Source organism: Ranitomeya variabilis, chromosome 1 (assembly GCF_051348905.1).
Source record: "Ranitomeya variabilis isolate aRanVar5 chromosome 1, aRanVar5.hap1, whole genome shotgun sequence".
Lineage (NCBI taxonomy): Eukaryota > Metazoa > Chordata > Amphibia > Anura > Dendrobatidae > Ranitomeya > Ranitomeya variabilis.
The window spans coordinates 117,074,962-117,097,870 of NC_135232.1; the positions used below are offsets into that span (position 1 = coordinate 117,074,962).

The following is a 22,909-nucleotide window of genomic DNA, read 5'->3' on the forward strand; positions in this document are numbered from 1 at the left end:
TCGGATGAATTGTGGTCCTAGGTGCGCTCTGTAAAAGTTTTTTCAAGCCGAACACGTGAGGTATCACGTGTGTGTGACGTCACGCGAGGTCCTGCAGCTGTGCTGCGCCTCGCCGGCAAAGTGTAATCTGTAGCGTGTGCTACCAACTAGACGCCAGGAATCATCTACGGAATAAAGAAGTGCCCGCCACCGGCCGGGACGGGCACAACACCCTTTACCTTGATCTCGGAAATATTGCGGACATAGGAACACGCCACATCTTTTGAATATTTGCATATAGCTATTCGTGGACAATTCACAACACTTCATGAGGACTACAGGACTTATTTTGGGTAGGTAACCACGTGCATTTCACCCTTTTTTTAAGTCAATATTTTAGTCAGGATTTTTTTTGGTTAACATTTTTAGCTAGTCTCGCATATGTTTTGAGCTATGGAAGCCTTCAGCGCAAATACAAATATATATTGTTGACTGGTGCCCTCTTTGGGTACATTGTTGGACAATTTGTGGTAGTTGTGTCCAGGATTTGCTGCAGTAGGCATAATAGGGATTTTTCTGCAGCGCCCTTAATCATTGTTTAAAATATTAAAACAACCTGTTTGTTTATTTCATTAAAATACTTTTTAATAATGTGTGTTTTTTAACCCTTTCATACAATTGGATTAATAATGGATAGGTGTCATAATTGACGCCTCTCCATTATTAATCTGGCTTAATGTCACCTTACAATAGCAAGGTGGTATTAACCCTTCATTACCCCATATCCCACCGCTACACGGGAGTGGGAAGAGAGTGGCCAAGTGCCAGAATAGGCGCATCTTCCAGATGTGCCTTTTCTGGGGTGGCTGGGGGCAGATGTTTGTAGCCAGGTGGGGCCAATAACCATGGACCCTCTCTAGGCTATTAATATCTGCCCTCAGTCACTGGCTTTACCACTCAGGCGGAGAAAATTGCGCGGGAGCCCATGCCAATTTTTTCTGCCATTTAACCCTTTATTTTAGCAGCTACAGCACCCAAATTTTGCACATACACACAACTAACATTAGTAGTGTGGAATATGCAAAAAAAGGGGATATGAGATGGTTTACTGTATGTAAACCATGTCTCATATCCTGTCGGGTTTGTGAAGGAGAAATGAAAAGCCGGCAATTGAATTACCGGCTTTTCACTAACACCGCTGCGTATTTCTCGCAAGTCACACGCATGGTCCGTGTGGAATCCGTATTTTTCTCGCCCCCATAGACTTTCATTGGCGATTTTTTTTGCGCAATACGGTGACAAACGCAGCATGCTGCGATTTTCTACGGCCGTACAAGACCGTATAATACGGATGCGTAATATACGGCAGATAGGAGCTGGGCCATAGGGAATCATTGGGCCGTGTGTAATGCGAATTTTACGGACGTAGTTTATGCGCTCATACGTCCGTAAAACTCGCTAGTGTGATGCCGGCCTAACAAGGTCAGTAGTTTGGTGGTCAGCCCTCCATAACCGACCAATGTGGGCTATAAAGGTGGTCTCACTGCACTGATGGGCACATTTCTGCTCCACTTCCAGCCTATGGACTGGCTGCAATAGCTGTGGGCAGGATTCATCTGTGACCACCCCTACAAGCAGACCACTGGCGTCAGTTCTGGGGGTCCCAGTGATCCTACAGCAAAATATTTCTTGTCCGACAACCACTTTCTGAATGCATGGAAACGTCAAGCACCTAACCTGCATTTCCTGACACCTTTTTAAAAAGTTCTGGTAGCTGAACCTCCCCCAGTGTGATGAGGGCACAGTCACACCTGCGGCATTCATTGCTCCCCGCTCACACTGAGGATGACCGCACACGTCTGCAGCGGCACTATGGAGTACAGACTAGCTGTACGTGTGGAGCTCCGCTTGTGTCCACACGGGGGCGCGGCATACTATCCTACAGGACTGGTGTAGGCTGTGTAGGTCACGTGATGGGCCATGTGCGCCGTGGCGCCGCCCTCTTCCCGGATGTTCTCTCTGCGGCGGCTCGTGTATGCAGCGCTGCAGGTTGTCGCTGTATGTCGCTGGCAGCGCAGTAGCAGCGCTCGTCACTTACTGCCTCCTGTTCTGTGCGCTGCCCCCGGGGCGGACCATGGCCAAGAGCGGCGGTAAGGCCCAGCGCCGATGTCACTGCTGTCTCCAAGCTCTAGTAGGAGTATAGATGGGAACTTACTGACCGCTATGCATTCTGGAACACAAGACAAATTGGTGCAGTTTTCCGATTTAAAGGGGTTGTCCAGTGAATGCAGGTGATGATTAATAGCGATCAAAAAAGCACTACACTGGGGGTCTTTGTCCCCCATCTAGAATGGAGCGGAGGCGCACAGTGTCCCTGACTGCTGCTTCTGTTCTCTGTGGGGCAGGAAAGTCTGTGACTGGGGCCGGACCCGCTATAAGTTACCACCGCCCTGTGGATAGCTGACAGTGACAACTCTTGTCGCGAGAATGTGCAAATTGCCACTTCACAGAGGAAGAGGACAGGAACTCTACAGCGCCACCTGCTGGAAGCAGCGATCCTACAAGTCACTATTGACCCATTAACCAGCCTTAGGACAAAAGCCACCTCAGAATCTGTTTGCAGACGCCGTGTTTCAGGGTATTGCCCCCTCATAAGTCTAACAAGTATGAGAACGGATTTAACCTGTCTAGTGCCTCTCACCCAGCCAAATCAGTTCTCATACTTTGCACTGACGAGGGGCATTAGTGCGAAACACCGGGGCTGCAAACTGAGATTCTGATTTGGCTTTTGTCCTAAGTCACATTTAAAGGGTCAATAGTGACCTGTAGGATCGCTGCTTCCAACAGGTGGCGCTGTAAAGTTCAAGTCCTCTTTCTCTATGAAGAGGCAATTTGCATATTAAATTTCCCAGAGGAGCATTGCATGGCGACTAAGCCTCCTTATCTTGGCATGTCAGTCGGTATGTCGCTCTCCACAAGGAGAATCCTTACCCCTTAGACCTTTGTCGGGAAGATGTGAATCAGAATGTCTGCCCTTATCTGCAGAAGAGGAGCTGTGCCGATTACAGAGTTCCTTACATTAGTGGCGCCACTCCAGCGCTGGGGGAAAGAATAAAACCACTGCAGTGGTGCTTTAATAATTTAGAGAATGAATGATCGGTCTGGGAGGAAAAAAGAAGCAGATTTCTCCAATAATCAATATATGAAAATGTTTTCTCTTTGTGTGTGCTATTGATTTATGGAAATAAAATGTAAATATTGGTTACAATTGACACGTTGATAACTCTGGATGGCGGTGACCAGATCTCCCAATTTCAGCACTTTGCCAAACTGTAATGTGCAGCGAAAAGTGTGAACTGCTGCGTTTCTGTGTTTGAACAAATGGACACTCTCAGGGAAAAATAAGCACATGTCATTTTTAAGGGAATTCTGGCGGAACCCCCGGATGCACTGAGAGCACCAGTGTGAACATTGGAAATAAAGCCGTTGTGTGGGTGTTTCCAGTATGACACCCTGATATTCACCGGCCACGTAGAAATGCTTGACAAGTTAACACTTCCATGACCAATCTGAGTGTTTTTTTGCCATCTGTTATGTTGGGAATGTTATGAGCGTATAAATAATAGAAATGTGTATGCCGCCGTCATATTTCACTGCAGGGAAACTACAAACTGACATATCGTTATCATTACTATCTCTTCCTTTCTCCTATATCCCATTTTCTTGGAAATAAAAGTCCAGAAGTTGTGTCCTTTTACTCGGCCTGACAGAGGATCGCTGTTGTTCTTCCCTTAGGTCCATGGCGAGAGGATATATTGGATTATTTCCTGGACAAGGACCTGATAAACGTCAGAGATGGAGTAGAAATACTCTGGGAGCATGCGACAAACAGCAAGGAGAAGCTGGAGCAGGCGCTGCAGGGTGAGTAGTGTGGGTCCCAGGCAGCTGTAGGTGACACCGAACCAGCACTCCACGGACACTTGGCTTTCTATGATGGATCCCAGTCACTTTCTTGCAGATCTTATATTTCAGTTGTAGATCTCGCCACCTTCTGACATCGGTGTACTACATGGTGATTCAGTGCAGAAAGTGGCTGTGATTGACAGCTGCCCCCCTTCCCTAATAAAGGAGATCTAAGAAGTTCTTATTGACCCCATAGCACTTCAATCATCAGTGCTGAATGCAGGGCCGACAGGGTTGGGGGTTCCCTTTTTACTTGTCAATCTGTCTAGTATCAATAATGAGAAGCAGAAAAAATCCAGCATCCGCAGCAACGTTTGGTAAAGTTAAAACATAACTGTTATTGCGACATTAAAACAAAAATGGGTAAGAAAAAAAAAAGTGGTAAGGAAAGGGGGTGAGGTTAAAGGATCCCGAGGTCTACATGTCTTAAGAGTGTGTGCGACACACGTAGACTTGTGTCCCCTGAGATCCTTTTAAACCCCCCTATTCTCCCTCTTTTTGAGATGTTTTTTTTTTTTTACCAATTTTTTGTTTTAATGTCACAATAAAAGTCATGTTTTAACTTTACTAAGCCTTGCTGTGGATGCTGGATTTTTTCCTTCTCATTACTCCTGTCCCCCAGCGGTTGGTCTGGAGTATCCGTGCACCACAATTGATGGAGGCAGTCTATATTTGATGAGCTGATCTACTTTTTTTCTTGTCTAGTATCAATGTCTGCTGTGTTTTATACCTTTAACCCAAACCACGGGCAGCAAGAATCAGACTTTGGCTGCATGAATCACATAGGGAGAGACCTGACAGTCAAATTGATCAGGGTGGGGAGAAGCATCGAACTAGTCATCCGAGACACACAACCTCCGATTCATCAAAGTGTTAATACCCAAAATCTGACATAAAACCTTTCAGCAGAAATCCATAAGTTTTTTTGTAAGGCGCTTACCACTTTTCAGATGTGCCTGATTTATTAAGAGGCATGCACCTCTTAATGAATCCAGCACCTCTGACTCCGGCACACCCCCAATAACTTGGGTCTTGGAGAATCGAGGCCGATAGTGCCCAGCCAGCTTTTCAATGTATGTTTTCTTTGACATCTCCAGCGTTTCACAGGACACCTACCTAGTGCAATCACACAGTCAGTGTCTGATTCACATGGTACTGATGACAGGTTCCCTTTTAGGTATGGTCCACTCATGAAGTACGGCTCTGTTTACTGTGTAGTGGCAGTTGCTGAGAACTGAAGTTCGGCTCCTATTCATTTCAATAGCATCTGATCTGCAGTCCCTGAGAACGGCTACTACTTAATAAATGGAGCTCTGCTGGAACCGAATGCAAAGCTGATCCTTGGGGGTGCTGGGTTTTGAAACGCCATTGATCTGATATTTATGCCCTACCTATAGATTTGGTTATCTATTTCATTAGTGTGGAAAACCCTTTTAAGGATTTAGATTGCAAAAAAAATGCTTTTTCTTGCTTTATGGAATTCTTAAGAGTTTTGTCTACAGCTTCTATGGAGACTTATGTGTCTCCATTATGAAAGACTGCAAACCAGTGGTGTGATCTGCCATAATACCTCCTCCGCCTGTCCACTACTTACTTTTTGATAGGTTATTTAGAATTAGCAGACAGATGTAGGTGGTCCGACTGCGATGTCAGATTGTTCAAGGCTGGTTTGTTGTATGTGACTGTTATGTCCCATGAATGAGACATTTTACATACTGTCCTGTACATTTTACATGCTGTATTGCATTCTCTCATATTGTTTATTGTTGCTATGTGTTCCTGTGTTTTGCATAGCCGAAATCCTCCCTTTCCATGAAGTTTGTCCCTTCTGTCTCCCTCTGCGGGGTGTCATGTTACTTCCTCCTTCTTCTCCCTGTGTCTCAGTCTCCATCTTGGCTTCATTAGAGGCTCATGTGCTTTCAGTTTGTCTGAAGAAAGCCTTTTTTACCTGCCACTGTTTGTATGCATTCAACAAGAATTCTTAAAGAAATCAAAGTCTCTTCTGGATTCTTCATAACGTGTGCCTGCAGCTGAGTTAAGCTATCTGCGAACGTCGCCAATTGTAAGTAGGGTGAAGAGATTCAGCATCTCACAGCCATATTTGCAGCCACAGGCCCTGGGAACAGAATAGTAAAAAAGACTTACTAGATTCATCTGTAAAGCCACCCACAGCTTCTATAAAGCTACAGAACTTCCTGCAGAGCATCCGCTCTCCACATATAAGAGACTATACAGCCCCCCTTCTCCCTGTGAATCAGGATGGCTAAAGGAATGACTACACGGTCTCTACAGACCCATTGTTAGAGGAAGAGTGCATAGAACTTGATTCACCATCTAGTGAGAAGGCTAGGCGTCCCACAAAGCCCACATGGAAACTAAGGGAGAATCTACAATCCAGTAAATGTGATCTTCTCCGTGCTATTGCAGAGCTATGGCAAAAACTGCTGAGTCACATAGCCTGTCTCAGCCTGCTTCTCTCGAAAGACCACTAGAGGAAACGCTTGCACAACTGTGTTCAGATTATTATGCAGAAATTGCAGCTCAGTGCCCCTCCGTGTTACAGAGACTTAACCCGTCAGTTTCCTGCAAAGAGCTGCAAGCTTTCCAACAACTTAACTCTGAGAGAGAAAGCATGGTGCGCGATATAAAATCCAAGACAGAGGCAAGAATCGCGCTAATAGCCGAGATGTCATCTTGTATTTCCGGCTCAGCCAGAAAGTCAAAGCGATCATCTAAGGCTAGTTTCACACTAGCGTTTGCATGAGCTGCGGACTTTCTCCGTGAAGCCCCGCCCTCGGCCGCACCTCTGCCTCTAGCTCCGCCTACTTCTGCATGCGGCCGGCGTACCTATCTTTAACATTAAGTACGCAGGTCGTGCCGCTGTATGTGGATGCTTCCGCATGCGTTGTTTTCACGGAGGAAGTCCGCAGCTCATGCAAACGCTAATGTGAAACCGGCCTAAGTCACGCTCTTCAAAATCGTCAACCCTCAGCGAACAGCTTGTAAGAGCACGTGCAGAAACTGAGGCCACTAAAATACAAGCTGCCTTCGCTCAAAAGAAAACTGAGATGGTAATAGAGGCCCTAGCAAAGGAAAGAAAGACAGAAATAGAGGCCCTAGAGAAGAAAAAAAGGCAGAAATAGTGGCCCTAGAGAAGGAATACGAACACTCCGCAGCCATGGCAAGGTTAAAGGTCCTGGAACAAGCCATCAGTGAGAGCCAAAGAGACAGTGATTTTGATACTGAAGACCCTCTTAAGCGTACTAGAGACTATGTACAAAGCCAATACAGTGCTCCCCCTGCTCCTGCAATCCTTCCTGACTGCACAGATGCTCCCCTGAGACAACAGGACACAGATTGTTTACCCGCATCCTGCACCCAAGGTCAGTACAATACGCTGCCAACCCTGCATCCTGATCCTCCTCTGTTCTCCGGAATGTACCGGAAACCTGCACCGCACCAAGCCTTATACTCAGAAACATACGTGCAGGCCAATATGCAGGCAAGTCACCACACTCCACACTTAACATGGACAAAACAGAATTCATCTTTCCCCCATCTCACGCGACCCCCCCCAACGAACCTAACCATTACAGTAAATGGCTGCCCACTCTCCCCAGTCCCACAAGCTCGCTGCCTCGGGGTAATCCTTGACGCTGATCTCTCCTTCAAACCACATATCCAAGCCCTTTCCACTTCCTGCCGACTTCAACTCAAAAATATTTCACAAATCCGTTCATTCCTCAACCAAGAATCTGCAAAAACCCTAGTCCATGCCCTCATCATCTCTCGCCTTGACTACTGCAACCTCCTGCTCTGTGGCCTCCCCTCGAACACTCTCGCACCCCTCCAATCTATTCTAAACTCTGCTGCCCGACTAATCCACCTGTCCCCCCGCTATTCCCCGGCCTCTCCCCTCTGTCAATCCCTTCACTGGCTCCCTATTGCCCAGTACAAAACCCTAACCGTGACGTACAAAGCCATCCACAACCTGTCTCCTCCATACACCTGTGACCTCGTCTCCCGGTACTTACCTACACGCAACCTCCGATCCTCACAAGATCTCCTTCTCTACTCCCCTCTTATCTCCTCTTCCCACAATCGTATACAAGATTTCTCTCGCATATCACCCCTACTCTGGAACCCTCTACCACAACACATCAGACTCTCGCCTACCATCGAAATCTTCAAAAAGAACCTGAAGACCCACCTCTTCCGACAAGCCTACAACCTGCAGTAACCACCGATCGACCAAACCGCTGCATGACCAGCTCTATCCTCACCTACTGTATTCTCACCCATCCCTTGTAGATTGTGAGCCTTCGCGGACAGGGTCCTCACTCCTCCTGTACCAGTTATGACTTGTATTGTTTAAGATTATTGTACTTGTTTTTATTATGTATACCCCTCCTCACATGTAAAGCGCCATGGAATAAATGGCGCTATAACAATAAATAATAATAATAACACTCCGTCAGTCATACAATTCCAGTCCCATATGTGGCAGAAACTAAGCTCATTAAGCCAGTTAATGGACTGAATGCCTACGCTGCCCCATATGTTCCTGCATTCCCAGGTCAAAGCACAGACTGTATGAACAATGCTACCCAGCCCGCAACGGTCCTTCCAAAATGGAAGAATGCTGAGATGACTGGCTTTGCAAGGTACATGATTCGGCGTGATCTAACTAAGACCAGTCTTACAAAGTTTGACAATAAACCTGAGAACTACAGGGGTTGGAAATGTACCTTTAAAACCAAAATCAGTGACCTCGGCATCACCGCCGCTGAAGAGCTAGACCTGCTATTCAGGTGGCTTTGGCCACAATCCATGGATCAGGTCAAGAGACTTAAATCCGTCCACATCAGTAATCCTATTGCGGGTCTCACCGCTGCATGGAAGAGGCTAGAAAGAAGCTATGGCAGTCCTGAGGCCATAGAAAAGGCCCTGTTCAAGCGACTAGAGGAATCTCCAAAGGTATCTAGTAAGGACAGTACAAGGTTCCTAGAGCTCAGCGACCTCCTGTTAGAGCTTCTGGCCAAAGCAGACCCGTACCTGCCTGGCCTCAGCTACCTGGACACTGCTCATAGGGTAACCCCAATAGTTTCCAAGCTGCCGTCCAATATCCAAAATAAGTGGGCCATGCTTGGATCAAAATGCAAAAGGGAAAACTAAGTCTCCTTCCCTCCATTTTCCTACTGCGAGTTCATCGAAAATATTGCACAGTGGAAGACTGATCCAAGTTTTTCCTATGAGGAACACAGCGACCCTGTTTCATCTCCTAAACACGAGAGTCCACGTCTTAACTACAGGAACCGCCGAGCTCCAATGTCCGTCAAGAAGACTGATGTTCTTCCCACACCTACAGTATCACAAGATAAGAGCAACAAAGGTGAGAAGGTTGAGAATCCTAATCGTATGTGTCCCATTCACAAGAAACCTCACCCCTTAAAGAAGTGCATCGGCTTCAGAAAGAAACCACTCCAGGAACGCAAAGAGCTTCTGAAGAACTTTGGGATATGTTACAGGTGCTGCACTTCTACTGAACACTTTGCTAAGGACTGTAAAATATCTATTAAGCGTTTGGAGTGCGACAGTGAGGAGCATGTGCAAGCGCTCTATCATCATCCATCCCAATCTAAGGCTATTTTCACACTTCCGTCTTTTTGCCTCCGTCGCATTCTGCCGTTATGGCAAAAAAAGGATCCTGCAAATGTGTTCACAGGATCCGTTTTTTTGCCATACACTTTAATGGACGACGAATTGTGACAGATGGCCACACGTTGCATCCGTCGTGCGACGGATGCGTCGTGTTTTAGCGGTCTGTTGTGACAAAAAAAGTTCAATGCAATGTTTTTTTGTCCGTCGGATCCGCCATTTCCGACCGCGCGTGCGTGGCTGGAACTCCGCCCCCTCCTCCCCGCTCATCACAATGGGCAGCGGATGCGTTGTAAAACTGCATCCACTGCCCACGTTGTGCTAAATTTAGAACAGCGTCCGTCGGGCCAACGGTTTGCGACGGCCCCGTACCGACGGATGTGTGAAAGTAGCCTTACACTGCACAGCTTAGTCCTTCCCCCACCACAAGGCAAGGCGGGGAGGATGCGGTTCAAACAGTGAGTTCTATCACAATATCTTCATGCGGAGAAGGCCTCTGGGACAAGTCGTGTACGAAGATATGCCTGGTGAATGTGTGTCCCAAGGGTCAACCAGAGAAAACCGCAAGGGTGTATGTTATCCTGGACGATCAGAGCAACCGGTCACTTGCAAGGTCAGAACTCTTTGATATGTTTGACTTAAAGGGAAACTCACCCCTACCCCCTGGGCACCTGCAGCAGTGTTACGGAGGCCTCTGGGAGAAGAGCCATTGGACTCATGGAGTCTTCTCTTGAGAACAATGTGGAGACACCCTTACCCACTCTGGTCGAATGCAACCAGATACCTTCCAACTGAGAGGAAATCCCAACTCCAGAGGCTGCACTCCATCACCCTCATCTAAGGACTTTGGCAGGCAAGATACCAGCTCTCGACAACAGCGCAAACATTCTGATCTTTCTTGGCAGAGACATTCTGCGACTACACAAGGTACGTCAGCAAATCAACGGGCCACACCACGCTCCATTTGATCAACGCTTTGACCTAGGCTGGGTTATCATAGGCGATGTCTGTATAGGAAAGATGAAGAGACCCACGAGGATTTCCCCATTTAAGACTCACGTCCTACCAAATGGTCGCAGCACTTACTTTCAACCATGCCCACATCATTACTGGGTGAAAGAGAAGGTAAGCGATAACAAGTGGAAGAAAGAAACGTCTGACGACATGAACATATTCCTGTCCCGCAATGATGACCTCGGGTCAACAGTGTTCAACTCTACAAGAGAAGACAACCAGCTAGCACCTGCAAGGGAGGACAAAGAGTTCGTAAAGATTATGGAAAAGGAATTTGCCCAAGACAATTCGAATAGCTGGGTAGCACCTTCACCTTTTCGTTCTCCAAGAACAAGACTACCTAATAATCTGCAACAAGCAACGGCAAGGTTTTCATCCCTAAAACACACCTTAAAGAGAAGGCCAGAGATGGAGAAACATTTTGTCAACTTCATGCAGAAGTCACGCAGAACCCGCACCCCCGTTAAAAGAAGGTGAAGAATGCTGGTATATCCCATCCTTTGGTGTCTACCATCCTCGCAAACCCGACCAAATTAGAGTGGTGTTTGACTCCAGTGCTCAGTATGAAGGCATCTCCCTAAATAGCCTGCTGCTCACTGGGCCTAATCTAAATAACAGCCTTTTAGGAGTACTGATTCACTTCAGACAAGAACCTGTCACAGTAATGGCTGACATTCAACAAATGTTTCATTGTTTTATCGTGAGAGAAGACAGCAGAAACTACCTCAGATTCCTATGGCACAAAGACAACGTCCATAACAAGGTCATAGACTACAGAATGAAGGTGCACGTCTTCGGGAACAGCCCCTCGCCTGCAGTGGCCATCTATGGATTAAGATGGACAGCACAGGAAGGTGAGAGAGAGTATTGTGAAGGAACAAATTATGAAAGGTTCTCCATTTTGTGCTAGATTCTCCATTTTTGTGTTTTTGACTCCATTTTCTTGTTGCTTAAAGATAAATTTTAATTAGGTAAAAGGTTACAGCTGCCATGAAGTAACACTATCTTGTTGTTCACAAGCCTGGTATGCAGCTAGGCTATGGTTCATAATTGGTATAAAGACCTTGAGTCTTCTGACTCGAGCCAGATAATAGATTCGGGAGTGTATCACTATACAAGACTGAGGCATCTGTTAGAAAAACACATAGTATGCCAAAAAGACATGACCATATCTGTAGTTTCCATTTTTCCTGTATTCTCATGGGTTAAGTTTTTCCTGTATTCTTATAGGTTAAGAACTGTGAGCGTGTTCTTATGCTGATTGGTTGAAGTATAATTTCTATGACTATGAAAACTCATACACAATAAAACGGGGGCCAGAGATCTGCTCGATCCCCCATACAGAGGCACACGTCTCCGTCTGGTCATTTTCAGTTGCCGGCAACGCCCTGTAGATTAATTTGGAAATCACTGAGTTAACCGTGAAGGATCAATTTAGATCCTCCCTCAACAGTATGGGTCTGATGCTCGTCTATTTGTGGAAAGAAACTTCTACGTAGATGATGGGCTTAAGTCTCTTCCCACAAGTGAAGAGACAATCAATCTGCTTTCTAGGACTCGGGAAATGCTGTCAATAGCAATCCTTAGACTCCACAAGATCATCTCCAACAGTAAAAAGGTAATGAAAGCATTTCCATCTGAGGATCTTGTTCTGGGTTCTGACGTTCCTCCCACGCAACGCAGCCTTGGTCTGCTTTGGGATATTAAGCAGGACACGTTCACTTTCCAGGTGTCAGCTTGTGATAAGCATCTATGATCCTCTCGGGTTTATCGCACCCATCAACATTCAAGGCAAGATACTGTTGAGACAGTTGACCGCTGAGAGTACGGATTGGGACACTCCGCTACCATCCCAGAAACAACAAAGGTGGGAGGCGTGGAAGAAGTCTCTGAAGGTCTTAGAGCATTTCCAAGTCCCACGATGTTATTCCCCAGGCACCCTTTCAGCCACCATAAGAAGAGAAGTCTCTCCAAGAGGGAGACCTCATCCTCCTTAAAGATAAAGAAGCTTATCGCAACGACTGGCCAATGGGTCTTATCACCAAGGTTACACCAAGCAATGTCGGGAAGATCCGTAAGGTAGCAGTCAAGGTTACGAAAGGCGGTTCAACTCGTATTTTCTTCCGTCCAGGCACTGAGCTTGTGCTACTTTTACCAAAGGAGGACATCACATAAAGTCATTGTTTATGGACACAGCTCACGGCGGGGAGCCTACCGCCATATATTCCTCCAGCTGTGTTGGAACATTTGAACTTTCTCCAGTGGATTGTTGGGTTGGTGGAAGTATTTGCACATTGTGGCTTCCCAATCTGAAGATGGATTTACGTGTGGACTCGGACTATCCCGCTGTTGAGCACTTCATGTCTCCAACTGAAGATTGGACCATGCCAATTGGACTACAACTGTTGTTGTTGTTACTTGCATGCTTGTTTTCCTTTTGTTTTTCAGGTCTACAGTGACATCCCCAGAGGACATCATAAGAATTATGAAATCTAAAGATTTTAGACAGGGAGTGTTATGTCCCATGAATGAGACATTTTACAGATTGTCCTGTACATTTTACATGCTGTATTGCAGTCTTTCATATTGTTTATTGTTGCTATGTGTTTCTGTGTTTTGCATAGCCGAAATCCTCCTTTTCCTTGAAGTGTGTCCCTTCTGTCTCCCTGTCTCCCTCTGCTGGGTGTCAGGTTACTTCCTTCTTCTTCTCCCTGTCTCTCAGTTTCCATCTTGGCTTCATTAGAGGCACATGTGCTTTCAGTTTGTCTGAAGAAAGTCTTTTTTACCTGCTGCTGTTTGTATCCATTCAACAAGAATTCTTAAAGAAATCAAAGTCTCTTCTGGAATTTTCATAACGTGTGCCTGCAGCTGAGTTAAGCTATCTGCGAACGTCGCCAATTGTAAGTAGGGTGAAGAGATTCGGCATCTCACAGAGCCATATTTGCAGCCACAGGCCCCGGGGACAGAATAGTCACCATGGAGACACATTGTTCTACAGTCATGGCCAAAAGTATTCACACCCCTGCAATTCTGTCAGATAATACTCAGTTTCTTCCTGAAAATGATTGCAAACACAAATTCTTTGGTATTATCTTCATTTAATTTGTCTTAAATGAAAAAACCACAAAAAGAATTGTTTTAAAGCCAAATTGGACATAATTCCACACCAAACATAAAAAAGGGGATGGACAAAAGTATTGGCACTGTTCGAAAAATCATGTGATGCTTCTCTAATTTGTGTAATTAACAGCACCTGTAACTTACCTGTGGCACCTAACAGGTGTTGGCAATAACTAAATCACACTTGCAGACAGTTGACATGGATTAAAGTTGACTCAACCTCTGTCCTGTGTCCTTGTGTGTACCACATTGAGCATGGAGAAAAGAAAGAAGACCAAAGAACTGTCTGAGGACTTGAGAAACCAAATTGTGAGGAAGCATGAGCAATCTCAAGGCTACAAGTCCATCTCCAAAGACCTGAATGTTCCTGTGTCTACCGTGCGCAGTGTCATCAAGAAGTTTAAAACCCATGGCACTGTGGCTAACCTCCCTAGATGTGGACGGAAAAGAAAAATTGACAAGAGATTTCAACGCAAGATTGTGCGGATGTTGGATAAAGAACCTCGACTAACATCCAAACAAGTTCAAGCTGCCCTGCAGTCCGAGGGTACAACAGTGTCAACCCTTACTATCCGTCGGTGTCTGAATGAAAAGGGACTGTATGGTAGGAGACCCAGGAAGACCCCACTTCTTACCCCGAGACATAAAAAAGCCAGGCTGGAGTTTGCCAAAGCTTACCTGAAAAAGCCTAAAACGTTTTGGAAGAATGTTCTCTGGTCAGATGAGACAAAAGTAGAGCTTTTTGGGCAAAGGAATCAACATAGAGTTTACAGGAGAAAAAAAGAGGCATTCAAAGAAAAGAACACGGTCCCTACAGTCAAACATGGCGGAGGTTCCCTGATGTTTTGGAGTTGCTTTGCTGCCTCTGGCACTGGACTGCTTGACCGTGTGCATGACATTATGAAGTCTGAAGACTACCAACAAATTTTGCAGCATAATGTAGGGCCCAGTGTGAGAAAGCTGGGTCTCCCTCAGAGGTCATGGGTCTTCCAGCAGGACAATGACCCAAAACACACTTCAAAAAGCACTAGAAAATGGTTTGAGAGAAAGCACTGGAGACTTCTAAGGTGGCCAGCAATGAATCCAGACCTGAATCCCATAGAACACCTGTGGAGAGATCTAAAAATGGCAGTTTGGAGAAGGCACCCTTCAAATATCAGGGACCTGGAGCAGTTTGCTAAAGAAGAATGGTCTAAAATTCCAGAAGAGCATTGTAAGAAACTCATTGATGGTTACCGGAAGCGGTTGGTCGCAGTTATTTTGGCTAAAGGTTGTGCAACCAAGTATTAGGCTGAGGGTGCCAATACTTTTGTCTGGCCCATTTTTGGAGTTTTGTGTGAAATTATCAATGTTTTGCTTCATTCTCTTTTGTGGTTTTTCATTTAAGACAAATTAAATGAAGATAATAATACCAAAGAATTTGTGTTTGCAATCATTTTCAGGAAGAAACTGAGTATTATCTGACAGAATTGCAGGGGTGTGAATACTTTTGGCCATGACTGTACATAGCGGCCTTTCTTCTCCATATTTAGGCCTATAGAAAGGTTTATTCATTTTATACACAATGGCAAGATAAAAGAAGTTGATCACAAAGGTGAACCTATCCTTAAAGCATAACTGTCGTTTTGTAGACTTTTTTTATATTGCATGTGCTGCATAAGGTTTATGATAGGTGTCCGAGCCCTGAGACCCCAACTGATCGCTCGCAAGAGCTCTCTGAAGTGTGCAGCTTCTGCATGATCTGTGCGCACACAGCAGTGTACAGACCTATAGACTGACTATTGTGCTCTTTCCTTCATGCAGGAAGTTGATTTATTGGGGGTCTCGGGAATCGGAAACCCATTGATCAGAAATACTGTGCAGTACCTTTCAATATATAAAATCTTTACATAGTTTTACAAATTGAGAGTTACACTTTAAAGATTCCCACCGAGCCCTAGTCTTAGGCAATGTGCACACGCTGAGCAAAAACCAGAGTGTTGGCAGGAAAAATACATAAAATACCTGAGTTTTTGCCATATTGTTAAATGAGTTTTTGTTGCTTTTTTACTTGTGTTTTTTCCCATTTATTAGAATGGATGAAAGAAACACTTGCGAAGTAATACAAGAATTTACATGTTGCAGATTAAAAAAACAAACGCTATAATGGTTCAAAGCTGCAATGAAAAACATTAAGCAGCATTAGGATGAGATTTCAGAAATCTCATTCACTTTGCTGGTGCTGTAAAGTGCAGGGTGTGTGTCCCCCTTTGAAAAACGTGTAGAAAAAACTCAGTGTGTGAATAAACCCTTAGATGTTTTTGTCTAAAACATGGCAGTGGTGAGAAATGTCATGGTTCAGCTTCCTGAATAATGATGCCTGTACCTTTTGTATCATACGCAGGTGATGTGCACATGATAGAGGCAGACATTCTGCTTCGAGGGACTGGAGATAAAGAACCAATAATGGCTCATCCTCCTGCAACGGACAGTGACATAAATCTACAAGACTGGTTGGCCAAGGTCTCTGCCTCTAACAAAGGCATTAAGCTTGATTTCAAAAGGTAAGTTCTGTTATAGAAGCAAGAAGGGTGAAATGCATTTTTATCACTTTTTTGGGGGGTGGCTACACACAGCTATGGCACTTGAGCAAAAATTAGAAAGTCTTTTTTTATTTTCACGTCTCAACGTTATAAACTTCTGTGAAGCACCTGCGGGTTCAAGGTGGTCACTACACGTCTAGATACATTCCTTGAAGGGTCTGGTTTCTAAAATAGGTTCACTTGTGAGGGGTTTCCATTGTTCTGGAACATCAGGGGCTCTCCAAACAGGAAATGGCCTCCACTAATGATTCCAGGAAATTTTATATTCAAAAACTCAAATGACGCTCCTTCCCTTCCGAGCCCTGCTGTGCACACAAACAGTAGTTTTCTCCCTCATATATGGTATCAGTGTACTCGGGTGAAATTGCACTACAAATTGTATGGTGCAATTTCTCATTTTACCCTTATGAAAATGCAAAATTTGAGGCTAAAAACATTTTTGTGTGGAAAATGTTTTTATTTTTTTCACGGCTCAACGTTAAAAACTTTTGTGAAGCGCCTGAGGGTTCAGTGTACTCACCACACATCTGGATCAGTTTTCTGAGGGTTCTAGTTTCCAAAATGATGTCACTTGCATCAGATTTTCACTGTTTAGGCACATTCAGGGGCTCTTCAAACGTGACATGGCGTCCACTAATTGTTTCAGCAAATTTTGCATCCAAAAAGTCAAATGGCGCTCCTTCCCTTCCGAGCTCTGCCGTGCGCCCATACAATGGTTTTCCTCCATATATGAGGTATCGGCTTGCTCAGGAGAAATTGCACAACACATTTTGGAGTCCATCTGTTCCCTGTGAAAATTTTTAAAAAATTGGGGTCTAAAGTAATTTTTTTATGAAAAAAGTTAAATGTTCATTTTGTTTGCACATTCCAAAAATTCCTTTTACCCACCTGAAGGGTTAATAAACTTCTTGAATGTGGTTTTGAGCACTTTGACAGGTGCAATTTTTAGAATGGTGTCACTTTTGGGTACTATAATATAGTATCTATCATATAGACCTCTCAAAGTCACTTCAAATGTGAGGTGTCCCTAAAAAAAAAAAATCTTCCCTCACGCAATCTTCGATCCTCCCAAGACCTCCTACTCTCTACCACACTTATTCGTTCCTCACACAACTGCCTCCAAGATTTCTCCTGAATAGCCCCCATCCTCTGGAATTCCACGCCTCAACACATCCGATTATCCACCACCCTCGGATCCTTCAGACGGAACCTGAAAACCCATCTCTTCAGAAAAGCCTACAGCCTGCAATAACCATTCTTCTGCCTCACCACCACCACCCGAGCTGCCGCCTCACCACCACCAGAGCTGCTGCTCCCATGACCTTCTGTCTCTTCCCCATTATCCCATGGTCCTCTCCCCTCTGTACCAGTCTGTCATTGTAAATTCGTTTACTGTAAATGATATCTATAACTCTGTATGTAACCCCTTTCTCATGTACAGCACCATGGAATTAATGGTGCTATATAAATAAATAATAATAATAAATGTTGTTGGAAAAAGGAGAAATCGCTGGTCAACTTTTAACCCTTATAACTTCCTAACAAAAATAAAAATTGTTTAAAAAAATAGTGCTGATGTAAAGTAGACATATGGGAAATCTTGTTATTTATTAACTCTTTTGAGTGACATATCTCTCTGATTTAAGGGCATAAGAATTCAAAGTTTGAAAATTGCTAATTTTTCTAAATTTTTGCCAAATTTCAGTTTTTTCACAAATAAACGCAAGTTATATCGAATAAATTTTACCACTGTCATGAAATACAATACGTCACGTAAAAACAGTCTCACAATCAGTGAGATCCGTTGAAGAGTTTCAGAGTTATTACCTCCTAAATTGAAACCGGTCAGAATTTGTAAAAATCGGCCTGGTCATTAACGTGCAAACCAACTTGGGGGTAAAGCGGTTAATATGATGGTAGGGTGCTTCTAATCAGTGCTGGAGTATGAGAAATCAAACCACGCTGTCTTCTGTCTCATCTCTGCCTTACAGCGGCAATGGAGGTGTATCTCTTCAGCGATGAATCCTACTTTTGTCTTGGTCTCAATGACAGCAAGAGATTGGTCTGGAGACCATGTGGGCATTGCCATAAAAGGGAACGTCACACTGGTCTTACTCCTAGGATTATGGTTTGGGTTGGCAGAATGTACGGTAGCTGACCTCTCTAGTCTTCATTCCGGGTATACTAACAGCTCGGTGTTACACTGGTTTTGTCGTAGAATTACTGGAACGGCCATTTCTTCAAAGTTAATTTTTTTTTTAATGTTTCCATTTTTTCATCATTTGCATATCATTAACCCCTCTCTGACCTTAGACGTACTATCCCGTCGAGGTGACCTGGGCCTATCTGACCCTCAATGGGATAGCACGTCATAGCGATCGGCCGCGCTCACGGGGGAAGCGCGGCCGGGTGTCAGCTTACTATCGCAGCTGACATCCGGCACTATGTGCCAGGAGCTGTCACGGACCGCCCCCGGCACATTAACCCCCGGCACACTGCGATCAAACATGATGGCAGTGTTCCGGCGGTATAGGGAAGCATTGCGCAGGGAAGGGGGCTCCCTGCGTGCTTCCCTGAGACCCACGGAGCAACGCAATGTGATCGCGTTGCTCCGAGCGTCTCTTACCTCCTATCCCTGCAAATCCAAAATGGCCGCGGGGCTGCATCCGGGTCCTGCAGGGACTACTTCCGGGTCCAGAGCAGGCGCTGGTAAGCCTGCAGTGCTGGAAGTCAGATCGCTGAGTGTGTAAGAAAAAAAAAAAAAATTCCTAAATAAATTAAGAAAATTTTTTTCCCATAAATACATTTCTTTATCTAAATAAAAAAAACAAACAATAAAAGTACACATATTTAGTATCGCCACGTCCGTAACGACCCAACCTATAAAACTGTCCCACTAGTTAACCCCTTCAGTGAACACCGTAGGAAAATTAAAAAAAAAAACTAGGCAAAAAACGCTTTATTATCATACCGCCGAACAAAAAGTGGAATAACACGCGATCAAAAAGACGGATATAAATAACCATGTTACCGCTGAAAACGTCATCTTGTCCCGCAAAAAACGAGCCGCCATACAGCATCATAAGCAAAAAAATAAGTTATAGTCCTCAGAATAAAGCAATGCCAAAATAATTATTTTTTCTATAAAATTGCTTTTATCGTATAAATGCGCCAAAACATAAAAAAATGATATAAATGAGATATCGCTGTAATCGTACTGACCCCAAGAATAAAACTGCTTTATCAATTTTACCAAACGTGTAACGGTATAAACGCCTCCCCCAAAAGAAATTCATGAATAGCTGGTTTTTGGTCATTCTGCCTCACAAAAATCGGAATAAAAAGCGATCAAAAACTGTCACGTGTCCGAAAATGTTACCAATAAAAACGCCAACTCGTCCCGCAAAAAACAAGACCTCACATGACTCTGTGGACCAAAATATGGAAAAATTATAGGTCTCAAAATGTGGAGACGCAAAAACTTTTTTGCTATAAAAAGCGTCTTTTAGTGTGTGACAGCTGCCAATCATAAAAATCCGCTATAAAAAACGCTATAAAAGTAAATCAAACCCCCCTTCATCACCCCCTTAGTTAGAGAAAAATAATAAAATAAAAAAAATGTATTTCCATTTTCCCGTTAGGGCTAGGGTTAAGGCTAGGGTTAGGGTTGGGGCTAGGGTTGGAGCTAAAGTTAGGGTTAGGGTTGGGGCTAAAGTTAGGGTTAGGGTTGGGGCTAAAGTTATGGTTAGGGTTTGGATTACATTTACGGTTGGGATTAGGGTTGGGATTAGAGTTAGGGGTGTGTCAGGGTTAGGGGTGTGGTTAGGGTTACCGTTAGGATTAGGGTTAGGGGTGTGTTTGGATTAGGGTTTCAGGTAGAATTGGGGAGTTTCCACTGTTCAGGCACATCAGGGGCTCTTGAAACACGACATGGCGTCCGATCTCAATTCCAGCCAATTCTGCGTTGAAAAAGTAAAACAGTGCTCCTTCCCTTCCGAGCTCTCCCGTGCGCCCAAACAGGGGTTTACCCCAACATATGGGGTATCAGTGTAATTGGGACAAATTGGACAACAACTTTTGGGGTCCAAGTTCTCTTGTTATCCTTGGGAAAATAAAAATTTGGGGGGCTAAAAATCATTTTTGTGGGAAAAAAAAGATTTTTTATTTTCACGGCTCTGCGTTGTAAACTGTAGTGAAACACTTGGGGGTTCAAAGTTCTCACAACACATCTAGATAAGTTCCTTGGGAGGTCTAGTTTCCAATATGGGGTCACTTGTGGGGGGATTCTACTGTTTGGGTACATCAGGGGCTCTGCAAATGCAACTTGACGCCGGCAGGCCAATCCATCTAAGTCTGCATTCCAAATGGCGCTCCTTCCCTTCCGAGCTCTGCAATGTGCCCAAACAGTGGTTCCCCCCCACATATGGGGTATCAGCGTACTCAGGACAAATTGGAAAACAACATTTGGGGTCCAAATTATCATGTTACCCTTGTGAAAATACAAAACTGGGGGCTAAAAAAATCATTTTTGTGAAAAAAATATATATTTTCACGGCTCTGCGTTATAAACTGTAGTGAATCACTTGGGGGTTCAAAGCTCTCAAAACACATCTAGATAAGTTCCTTAGGGGGTCTACTTTCCAAAATGGTGTCACTTGTGGGGGTTTTAATGTTTAGGCACATCAGGGGCTCTCCAAACGCGACATGGTGTCCCATCTCAATTCCAGTCAATTTTGCATTGAAAAGTCAAACGGCGCTCCTTCCCTTCCGAGCTCTGCCATGCGCCCAAACAGTCGTTTACCCCCACATGTGGGGTATCAGCGTACTCAGGACAAATTGCACAACAACTTTTGGGGTCCAATTTCTTCTCTTACCCTTGGGAAAATAAAAAATTGGGGGCGAAAAGATCATTTTTGTGAAAAAATATGATTTTTTATTTTTACGGCTCTGCATTATAAACTTCTGTGAAGCACTTAGTGGGTCAAAGTGCTCACCACACATCTAGATAAGTTCATTAGGGGGTCTACTTTCCAAAATGGTGTCACTTGTGGGGGGTTTCAATGTTTAGGCACATCAGGGGCTCTCCAAACGCAACATGGCGTCCCATCTCAATTCCAGTCAATTTTGCATTGAAAAGTAAAATGGCGCTCCTTTCCTTCCGAGCTCTGCCATGCGCCCAAACAGTGGTTTACCCCCACATATGGGGTATCAGCGTACTCAGGACAAATTGTACAACAACTTTTGGGGTCCATTTTCTCCTGTTACCCTTGGTAAAATAAAACAAATTGTAGCTGAAATAAATTTTGTGTGAAAAAAAGTTAAATGTTCATTTTTATTTAAACATTCCAAAAATTCCTGTGAAACACCTGAAGGGTTAATAAACTTCTTGAATGTGGTTTTGAGCAGCTTGAGGGGTGCAGTTTTTAGAATGGTGTCACACTTGGGTATTTTCTATCATATAGACCCCTCAAAATGACTTCAAATGAGATGTGGTTCCTAAAAAAAAATGGTGTTGTAAAAATGAGAAATTTCTGGTCAACTTTTAACCCTTATAACTCCCTAACAAAAAAAAAATTTGGTTCCAAAATTGTGCTGATGTAAAGTAGACATGTGGGAAATGTTACTTATTAAGTATTTTGCGTGACATACGGTATCTCTGTGATTTAAGGGCATAAAAATTCCTAGTTGGAAAATTGCAAAATTTTCTAAATTTTGGCCAAATTTCCGTTTTTTTCACAAATAAACGCAAGTTATATCGAAGAAATTTTACCACTATCATGAAGTACAATATGTCACGAGAAAACAAGGTCAGAATCGCTAAGATCTGTTGAAGCGTTCCAGAGTTATAACATCATAAAAGGACAGTGGTCAGAATTGTAAAAATTGGCCCGGTCATTAACGTGCAAACCACCCTTGGGGTAAAGGGGTTAATGCGTCTATCGATCCTGTGATTTCCATAATTCCCTCTGTGTAGTCTGTCTGTGTAGTAGCTGGATGTGTGTTGGAGAGATTACTGGTCCCGAGACCTGCTGCTCCCACACTGTATTATGACAGGCAGGATGCAGAACAGCCAACGGTGGGAAGTCTCGGTCTTACGGACGAATTGGCACAGATGCTGTTTGTTATAGCAGATTATCCTGTCTCGTTAAGCTGTGAGGATGGCAGCCAGCATGGCACATGACATCTAGTGTAAGAACGCTGAGAGCTTTCTCTGCAAAGTGAAGCAATGCCGCAGCTGACAAATATAAAAATACTTCTGGGAAAGCAACGCAGTGTAAATACTGAGGTGAAATCATTGGCTTCATGTTTCCACATTATTAACTTCATAACCGTAACCACCAATAAATGTCATTACAGTAGAGACCTGATGAGTCTTCTTCCTCTTAATCCCATAGCTGTCACTTGCCTCATCCAAATGCAGAGTAATTCTGGTCCCTGTGGTGATAAATGGCGAACTTGTGTTTCTTCCTCAGTTATTCGAAAAAATAAGCTGTCGGCTCAGTAAAGCAGTAATTTGTTATATCCTGTATGTCATGGACACTATTTACATGTATCTGCACCTTTGTAATCCCGTCTTCTGCATCTCTGCATTG

The 22,909-nt window shown here is 44.2% G+C and overlaps 1 protein-coding gene across 1 annotated transcript in view; it reads left to right on the forward strand.

Moving 5' to 3' along the window:
• The first annotated feature begins 1,970 nt into the window (after nt 1-1,970).
• The window catches only part of FAM151B (family with sequence similarity 151 member B), a 56,210-nt gene continuing 35,271 nt past the window's right edge, over nt 1,971-22,909 (forward strand). Inside the window, exons 1-3 of the mRNA XM_077288334.1 lie at nt 1,971-2,129; nt 3,775-3,900; nt 16,118-16,277. Coding sequence (XP_077144449.1) covers nt 2,015-2,129; nt 3,775-3,900; nt 16,118-16,277 — 401 coding nt within the window. The 5' untranslated portion in view covers nt 1,971-2,014. The remainder of the gene's footprint in view (nt 2,130-3,774; nt 3,901-16,117; nt 16,278-22,909) is intronic.